General features: G+C 48.4%; 1 protein-coding gene across 1 annotated transcript; it reads right to left on the reverse strand.

Moving 5' to 3' along the window:
- Positions 1–5,846: 5,846 nt before the first annotated feature.
- On the reverse strand, positions 5,847–8,529 carry Hps6 (HPS6 biogenesis of lysosomal organelles complex 2 subunit 3). The gene has a single exon (XM_052184757.1). It carries the CDS (start codon positions 8,379–8,381, stop codon positions 5,964–5,966), a length of 2,418 nt encoding a protein of 805 aa, XP_052040717.1. The 5' UTR covers positions 8,382–8,529; the 3' UTR covers positions 5,847–5,963.
- Between the last annotated feature and the right edge of the window lie 1,165 nt (positions 8,530–9,694).

Consider the following 9,694-nt stretch of genomic DNA (forward strand, 5'->3'; position numbering starts at 1 on the left):
GTAGCTCTGAATGCACTGAAACTCACTATGTAGACCAGGCTGGCCTGGAATATGGAGAGATCTGCCTGCCTCTGTCTTTCAGTTCTGACTGAGATTAAAGAAATACATCACCACATATAGTTTCTACAAGCTTTGAAGAAGGTTCTTCAGTGCATGGAGAACTTGCTCCATGTGGGATCAATTGAACCCAGAGCTTTGGATCCTGGGCAGCACTATTGACTCTGGGCAAGCATAGCAGCTCTGTCTGGAAGTTCAAGTTAAGCCTAAAGCTTAACTTCATCCTATGTCTGGTAAGAGACCACATGGGAGTCTCAGCTCTTTGTTGTAAATGTGGCCTAAAAAATATAGGGCTGGAGAGATGGCTCAGTGGTTAAGAACACTGACTGCTCTTCCAAAGGTCCTGAGTTCAATTCCCAGCAACCACATGGTAGCTCACAACCATCTATAACAAGATCTGACGCATCCTCTTCTGGTGTGTCTGAAGACAGCTACAATGTACTTACATATAATAAAGAAATAAATCTAAAAAATATGTATATAGTCTCCATCTGTGATAGAGCTGACATACAAATTATCATGAGTTTGCTGACATATTATAGGAGAAGTTTAATCCTTGTAGCTTTGCCTTGTTAGGAACTAAACCTGAGGACCTGAGCATGCTAGGCAAGTGCCCTGTCACTCAACTAAGTCCCCATCACACACCCACAGTTCTGAAGACTGGGAGTCCAAAACTGAAGCTGTCAACAGGGCCAGCTTCTTAGGCAGGCATCCAGGGAGAATTCGTCACTCAACACTCTCCTGGTTTCTAGTGCCAACCAGAAACCCTTGGTGGGCCTTGTTTTGTATTTTGATTTTGCCTGTTATATTGCATTTCCATTTATTCTGTGTGTGTGTGTGTGTGTGTGTGTGTGTGTGTGTGTGCATCTGCTGTGATGTGTATATAGAAATAAAAGAACAACTTTATGAAGTCAGTTCTCTTCTTTCAGCATGTGGGTTCTGGGAGCAAACTGCCCATCAGGCTTAGAAAGCATTTATCTTTACCCACAGACCTATCTCCTAGGCCCCGTTTGTTTGTTTGCTTGTTTGCTTTTGTTTTTTTTTGATACAGGGTTTCTCTGTATATCCCTGGCTGTGTTTGTTTGTTTTTAAACTTTTCTTTTCTTTTTAAAAGATTTATTTATTTATTATATGTAAGTACACCATGGCTGTCTTCAGACACACCAGAAGAGGACATCAGATCTCATTACAGGTTGTGAGCCACCATGTGGTTGCTGGGATTTGAACTCAGGACCTCAGAAGAGCAGTCAGCTCTTAACCACTGAGCCATCTCTCCAGCCCCTAAGCTTTTCTTTAAACTTTTTAAAAAACAGTTATTTAGTTATGTATATGATTGCTTTATTTGCACGTGTGCCTGCATGACAGAAGAGGACATCGGATTCCATTGTGGGTGTCTGTGAGGCACAATCTAGGTGTTGGGAATTGAACTTAGGTCCTCTGGAAGCACAGCCTTTGTTCTTAGGTGCTGAGCCGTCTCTCCAGCCCCCCACCCCCACCCCACCCACAGCCCCTGTATTTTAAGACATGATCTTACACTGTAGCCCAAGATATATTCATATATAACTCATAATATAGTCTAAGGTGTCCTGGAACTCTCAACAATCTTCCTTCCTCAGCCTGCTGAGTGCTGGGGTTCAACCCATCAGTCCAGGCTAGCCTGTGTCGGCACAGCCTCCTTCGAATATCCTCCTCTTCAGGTTTATAAGGGCTATTATTAGATTTAGGGATCATCTTAATCTAGGATAATCTCCCCTTGAGATCCTTAATCCCCTCTTCAAGGAGACTTATTTTAAATAAGACCATATTCTGAAAGTTTGTATGGTATGGAACTCACAAACTCTATCTCCAAGAAGGTTCCTGGTGACCTTTTCTTTTTCTTTTTTTTTCTTTTTGGATTTGTTTTTTTCCAGACAGGGTTTCTCTGTGTAGCCCTGGCTGTCCTGGAACTCACTCTGTAGACCAGGCTGGCCTCAAACTCAGAAATCCACCTGCCTCTGCCTCCCAAGTGCTGAGATTACAGGCATGTGCCTCCACCACCCGGCTCCTGGTGACATTTTCAAAAAAAATTTTTTTTTAAATTTTTTTGGTGGTGGTATCATACCGAGCACATACTCAGCCACTGGACTGTATCTCTACCTTGTATGATTCAATTTAGTGGTGAACCCCATTCTTGGAGAGTCCCTGAATTTTGGCATAGAAAATCACAGCTACTTTAATTTCATTTTAATCAATCAATCAATCACTCACTCACTCACTCAATCAATCAATCAATTAATTAATCAATCAATCGGTGTCCTCAAACAGGGTTTCTCTGTGTAACAGCTCTGGCTGTCCAGGAACTCTAAGATGGGGTGGCTTTTTCTCATATTTATTTTCTTTTGAGAAAGGGTCTCATATAGCCCAGGCTGACCTTGAATTTGTTGTGTAACTGAAGACAACCTCAAAATTCTGATCCTCCTGCCTCCAAAGTTCTGGGATTGCCATCACAGTATTTTCACTGCTAAAGGTTTTGTTACTGTTGTTGCTGTTGTTGTTTGTTTGTTTGTTTTTTATTAGAAGCAGGTCCACCTCTATTTCACACTTTGTGTGTAAAAATGAGACTATATTCATTTTAGAAATAAAGCCTGGCATTCTAGTATTTAAATTCACACACAATACGACCTTTTCCTTTTAGGAAACAGCTGTGGGCGACTCCCTTCCCTCTTTCAATCTGAAGGGACCTCTCATGGCTCAGGTTCCTTTTCCTCCCCGTTCAATCCCAGGAAACTCCCCAAAATCCCAATCTCTTGCCGTGACTCTGTTTCCTGAGTTTTCTCCTGGCATCCTCTCTTCCTTCTTTTCTCTTGGCCTCTAGAAACCCCTGTTCCGGAACATTTGATGGGTGAAGCTGGCAGTGACAAGAGATGCCCACCAGGAGGAGCCAGTGCCTAAGAAGATAGTGAAACTCAGTATGGTGGCTCCTGCCTGCAGAGACTGAAGTCCTGTGTCCTCTAGGACTAGTAAGGAGTTCCAGGCCAGCTTGGGCTACAAAGGAGGAGATAACTCAGTGGCTAAGATTGTCGCTGCTCTTGCAGAGAACTTGAGTTGGGTTTCTAGGATTTCTAGGGTTTCTAGTATCCACGTCTAGTGGCTCACAGTCTATTCTAACTTCAGTTCCAGGGAATCTCAGATGTTCTTCCCACCTCTGAGAGGACATTTGCATACATGTAGTGTATACACACACACACACACACACACACACAACCATTGGTAATGGGATCTGCTACTCTTTTCTGGTGTGTCTGAAGACAGCAACAGTGTACTCACATACATAAAATAAATCTTTAAAAAAACAAAACAAACAACCCAAATCTGAAACCCAAAAGCAAACAAAAAGGAGGTAAAAAGTCACATCTAAGTCTGCCTACTACCTTCAAAACCTCATACATACAAAAAAGCCACATACATAAAAACCTCAGTAATGGGTAGCCCCAAAGGATTTCAAGTCATACAAGTCTAAGCAAAAAGATGGCCTGTATGTTCCTTAGGGCCAACAAGTATAATTCTTTCTTTTCTAGGCACAGAGCCAAACCCAAAGACTTGAAGAAGATTATAACTCAACAGTATTACAAGCAGGAAAGAACTTTCCACTGAGGAGATATAATGGAAAGGTCTGGTATAGAAACCAAGGGAACTGTTCCTAGTTCCGGGAAAAGCAGTGTAAAGTCCAGTAGCTTGATTCTAGGCCTTGGTAGATAGTCAGGTCAGGACAAGAGCCATCCCAGCCTTGGATGAGACCGAAGTGTAATCCTAAGATTGTACTGAGGCTAAGAAAGTATTTCCAGCAGGCCATGCACATGAGCTAGCTGCCGTGGGATCTCCATAAGACTGAGGAACTAACACCAAGTATCTGTGGGCTTGCCTCAGAAGCTCTGAGGAACTGAGAGGCTGAGGAATGGTCTCTAGACCACTGGGAACCTAAGTCTAATTTAGGCCCAGAGTGAGGATGAACAGGATCAGAGCTGTAGGTTCTGAGGACAAAGTTGGACACGGACTAGTTGGTACCGGGGATGAGTCCTAGCATCTGGGTCCTAATCTAAACCATGAGCTGGCAGGGAGACCACGGGGATAACAGGGATAATCTTTTTTTTTTTTTTTTTTTTTTAAGATTTATGTATGAGTATACTGTATCTGTCTTCAGAAACACCAGAAGAGGCCATCAGATCCCATTACAGATAGTTTTGAGCCAAGGACCTTTAGAAGAGCAGTGATCTTAACTGCTGAGTCCCTCTGACATCTCTCCAGTCCCAGGATACTCTTTTTGTGCACTATGTAAAGTTGTCTTTGTATTATTCAAATGCTGATTTCTATACTGGCAAAGAGTTGAGTACAGGCCAGAATTTGGTATTGCTATTTTTATGAAGCATCACCTGTCTCAGTATTTTGTAAACATCCTTCTCCAGTACCTTCTGATTGGTCAATAAAGAGCTGATCAGCCAATTATCTGGGCAGAAGAGAATAGAGAAGGACTACTGATTTGGCTGTAGGGGTGTGTGTCCTGGGGAGGCAGGGACCTCGAGGAAGGAAGGGTCTAAGAGGTGGCCATGAGGTAGAGGGTCCAGGAGGAGTCAGGATGAATGTCACTAAGGGAGTGAGTTCTCCAGGAGACAGACAGCTACAGTAGAGCGAGCCAAGTGGACACTAAGTACAAGTAACACAAGGCCTGTGGTTGGGATATAGATCTCTTAGAGGGTTAGAATAGCTCAGAACCGGCCCAGTTTAGGGCTTGCAGCTTGTTAATAAAAATATTAGGTCTCTATGTCTACCATTTGGGAGCTAGAACAGGTTGCAGAGGGTGGAGAAACACCCTGTGGTTAATCGGAAACAAGGGATGTAACAAACCCCCAGAAAATTCTACTATAAGAATGGGTCCATTCTGCTGGGTGGTGGTGGCATATGCCTGTAATCCCAGCTCTTGGGAGGCAGAGGCAGGGGATTTCTGAGTTCAAGGCCAGCCTGGTCTATAGAGTGAGTTCCAGGACAGCCAGGGCTATACAGAGAAACCCTGTCTCGAAAAACAAAAAACAAAACAACAACAAAAAAGAATACCTGGGGGAGGGGCTGGAGAGATGGCTCAGTAGTTAAGAGCACTGGCTGCTCTCCCAGAGGACCTGGATTCAATTCCCAGCACCCACATGGCAGCTCATAACTGTAACTCCAGTTCCAGGGGATCCCACACCCTTATACAGACATACATGCAGGCAAAACAGCAATGTACCTAAATGAAAAATAAATCCATTTAAAAAAAAGAATATCTGGGGGAAGTAAGCATGGGCTCACCACGATCATGGGCCTTTCACCCAAGGGCAGAAGAGACCCAGGCAAAGAATGCTGCAGTTCTGTGGAATCCTCTCCTTGAAGTCCCAGAGAAGCCAGCACAAGGTAAGAAGCTTTGCAGGTCCAAATGGGCAGGCAGTGCTGGGCTATGGAGTGAGATGGCTCACATGTTAAAGCCTCTGTGTTCTAGGTAATAAACTTGGCCAAGCTCTTTAATCTTTCTCGCCAGCTATTTCTTCCCTCTGGAAAATGGAGACATTACTACTTCACCAGGGAAGTTATGAGAAGCATTAAAGGAGGGATTCTATAAAGATCAACAGGTTTCCTAGCACATAGGGAACACTCATGACTATTGTCTTCATGACCTGAAGTGGCTGATTTATGCAAGAGATCCAGGTTCAACCATTCCCTCTATAAGCTACAACCCTTAGCTGTTCAAAACTAACACGCACAAAAACAAACAACCCTGTGAATATTTTTGGCATTTGCATATATTTTAAAAATCCTTCCATAGCAGACTGTATTGCACACACAAGTCCCACCTTTGTGCCTTCCAAGCCTAGGTACCCTTCCCTGCACACCTCTGTGCACTACAAATGAACTCCTGTGTTAGCTGCACCGAGCCCCTGTCCAGAAGGCACCCAGGCTTCCTGTCCTGGGAGGTCTGATGCCTGGAGAGTTGCAATAGGTTCACGAGGTGGAGTCGGGGGTGGGGTGCCTGGATCCCATAGGATGTCCTCATAGGTGGTTTGAACTGGGCCAGAGGGCCTTCCTTGAGCCCCAGTTTGTTCTAGTAGGGCTCTGACCAAGCCCACTGTGAGAGGGGGCTCCGCCCCAGGTCCAGGGAAAGGAGTGGTTCCCACATCTTCTGGGAGATGTGTCCGCAATAGAAGCAGGAGCTCGTCTGGAGCCACATCCGGTGGGCACAGGCGACAGAGGAGAGGGAGGTGTGCGTCAAGGCGGCGGTGCTGGGCAAACTCTGCCAGCAGCAGCTTAAAGATCTCACTTCGAAGCAGGGGGCTGGAGGAGTCCACGGCCAGGCCGGCCTCCAGGGCCCGTTCCCACAGTTCTTTCTTTATCAGCTGCCTTATGGCTTGTAGCACGGCTTTTGGGCGCCCACTGCCCAGAAGCAGCTCGAGTTCTAGAGCCTCAGGTCTCTTCCCTTCCTCACCCAGCGCTGCCAGGGCTCGGCGATAAAGCGGCAGACTGGGGCCTTCAGCACCCCAGCCTGGACCGCTCTGTTGCTGTGCCAGTTTCACAAATGGGGGGAGCCACTGAGGCTCTAGCTGGCCTAGGCACTGACACAGGAGTTCAAAGGGTGGCAGTATTCCATTGGGGTGTTCCTTTCCAGCTGCTGGAGCCCTTAGTACCTTCTTCCACACATCTGGGGGCGCCTGGGTCCTCAGCCTGCCACTCCTATCTGGCTGGAGCTGCAGGGCCTGGAGGGTGGCACTCCAAGCTGCTGTAGGAAGGGCTTGGAAAATGGTGTTGAATTGGGCCAGCTGGTCTCCTGTCAACTGGGTTCTGAGCAGTCGGGCCACCTCGTGCTCCGCTAACTCAGTCCAGCCAGCCTCCTCATCGTCGCCAGCCACCAGCTGGGCCTTGAGCTGTTCTATACTCCGATAATCTCGAAGCTCAGCCCTCAGAGTAGTCAATAGTGTAGATGGGGGCAGGTGGCCCTGCAGGATGGAGGCCAAGGCCTGAGGTGCCCGAAACATGGTGTTGTGTCTCAGTTCTTCTGGGGTCAGCTGGGTACCTCGAAGACTCCGACGCTGGTAGTACCCACAGGCCTCCTCAAACACCAGATCTTTGTCTGAGGGCTGTTCAAGGCCTTGAGGAGTTTCCCAACACACACAAAAGAGACCTAAGGCTGAAAGCAAGCGGAGAGCTCCTCGGGTCTCCAACTCTTCCTCGTTCTTCATGCCAGGGGCTGGAGGTTCCAGCAGATGTACTCTGTCTGTACTAAGAACCTTCCTTTCCAGCAGCTGCCCACTGCTCATGTCCAGTAGTTGCAAGGTGGAGCCCAGGACGCAGGCTAAAGTGCCATGAAACGTTCCCAGGGCAGCAGATCCTTCTAGGCCTACAGGGGCCTCCTGCAGGATTCCCACCAGTCGAGTACCACCATGGCACTGCACTAGACTCACCTTACCGCTCAAGTCAAGCATTAACAGGCCCTGCGAAGATGGGGCCCAAGTATGCACAGCCAGTGGCTCCCTAGGGGACAGGAATCCAGGAAGGCCACGCAGCAGGGTCCGAAAGTCCCAAGTATCCCCTTGTTTGGGATTCAGGCTTTTACTGTGAGAAAGACCAAGAGATGGCGCAGCAACTATCACTTTCCCCTTGCTTGGGCTCCAGATGAGCAGAACATGGGCCACACCAGGCCAAGTGTTGGTAGTAGGCACCAGGAAGAGGTCCTTGCGCGACGCTATCAGTCCAAAAGAGGGGCAATGGTGTAGCAGGATGTGGGTGCAGCCTAGTTTGGTTCCAGCCTCCCCGCTGGTTTCCAGGGTTTTGAAGCACACATAGTGGCTGAAGGCCATTGAAAGCTGTCCTGGTTGGTCCTCAACGCCGGGCTGACGCTCCTCGCACCAAACTAGGCGACCTCGGGTTGCTGCTACAGCCATCACGCGGGCTCCAGCATCCGGACATAACTCAGTGCTCTGAAGTAGCTTCCATCCAGGCTCCATGCCCACGCCCCACACCTCTGCTAGGCCACTCTCCCATACCAAGATCAGCGCCGGTCGCGCCAGCCACGGCACGAAAAAGACGTCCAGCGGCGAGGGGTCGCCCTCCGGCCAGGCACGCTCCAGCGGCAGGCCCGGCCCACTCACAGCCACTAGAAGTTGCGGGGCGGGCGATCCGGGGGGTCTTAACAGCATCAAGTGACGGCCGTCAGGGCTGCAGCGGACTAGGACGGCTGGGTCCCCCGCCAACAACTCGCGGAGCCGGGCCGCGCCGCTGAAGTTGCTCAGATCCGAAAGCAGGCGCAGAGTTCCTGCACGCTTCATGACGCCTCTGGCGCAGGAGCTTGCCAAGGCCTGATCGCCCAGTGGGGCGAGGCCTGGCTGCTAGTCCCTGGTACCCGGGGGAGTGCTGGGCTGACACTTCCGTCCCTGGTGAATGAGGTGAGCCAAGCCCTGGACTGAACGTCGACTCCGCCCGGCCCGGCCCCGCCCCGCCCGGCGAGGTCCGGGATTGCCCCCAGGGCACGCCCCGCTAGCGTTGCGCGCTGTGGGCGGAGCTGTGGGAAGATCGAGGGAGGAGCATCCGCAGCACCCAAGGGTCCCTGCTCTGGACTCAAGTTCCCCAGGCACTGCGAGGGTGTCTCAAAGCGTCCCTTCTTTCTAAACCTCGCACTTTCATGTGATTTGTAGTTGAGTCCTGACAATGTATCAGTCCTGACCAAATAGCAAATCTCAACCTCCTGGAAATTTAGTGGAAAAGCTGTAAGGTTAACCCTCCACTCACTGTGTTTGTAGACCAGGCTGGCCACGAATTCACAGAGATCCGTCTGTCTCTGCCTCCCAAGTGATTAAAGGCGTTCATCACCATACCCCTGGACTTTATACATATGTTTTAAATTTGAAGTTAGCACACGAAGTAATGAGTTTCATTATAGCACCCCCTTCCTCCATATATATGCTTATTCCTGCGTACACCTGTGAAGGCCTGAGGTCAGCCTCGGTGTCTTTCCTCCGAAGCCACCTGTCTACCCTGTTTTGAGACAACTTCATTCACTGGGACCTCTCACCCATTAGGTTATGTTAGTCAGCCAATGAGCTCCAGAGATCCTCTTGCTCCGGTCTCCCACGCTGGGATTATAGACTCAAACCACAATACCAAGCATTGAGGATAGAATTAGCGTCTTAAGCTTTTGTGATACACACTTTATTGACTGAACTACGGCTGGCATTTTCACACACACATATTATCATACTTTGTTCCTGTTCATTGCCTTTCTTATTAAAATTTTAAACTAAATTTAAATTTATATTAACCTTAGTGTGTGTGTGTGTGTGGTGTGTGAGTGCTCTTGAGCACCAGAGATTATGGGCGTATGTCACAACACCCACATGGAGGCCGAAGGACAGGTTCTTTGGAGCTGGTTCTTGCCCTGTACCACATAGGTCCTGTAGCAGTTTGACTAAGTGTGGTTTGCCACAGGCTCAGATATTTGAATACTTAGTCATCAGAGAATGTCACTATCTGAGAAGAATTAGGGTTAGTTATGTGGGCATCTTTGGAGGAAGTGTGTCACTGGCAAGTGGGTTTTGAGATTTCAAAACCCCATGGAAGGTCCAGGCTCTCCCTCTGCCTTGTG

This window comes from Apodemus sylvaticus, chromosome 1, assembly GCF_947179515.1.
Source record: "Apodemus sylvaticus chromosome 1, mApoSyl1.1, whole genome shotgun sequence".
Classification (NCBI taxonomy): domain Eukaryota; kingdom Metazoa; phylum Chordata; class Mammalia; order Rodentia; family Muridae; genus Apodemus; species Apodemus sylvaticus.

Bases quoted from the DNA above. Each gene is read 5' to 3' on its own strand.
- Hps6 (XM_052184757.1), bottom strand. From the start codon at position 8,381: ATGAAGCGTGCAGGAACTCTGCGCCTGCTTTCGGATCTGAGCAACTTC.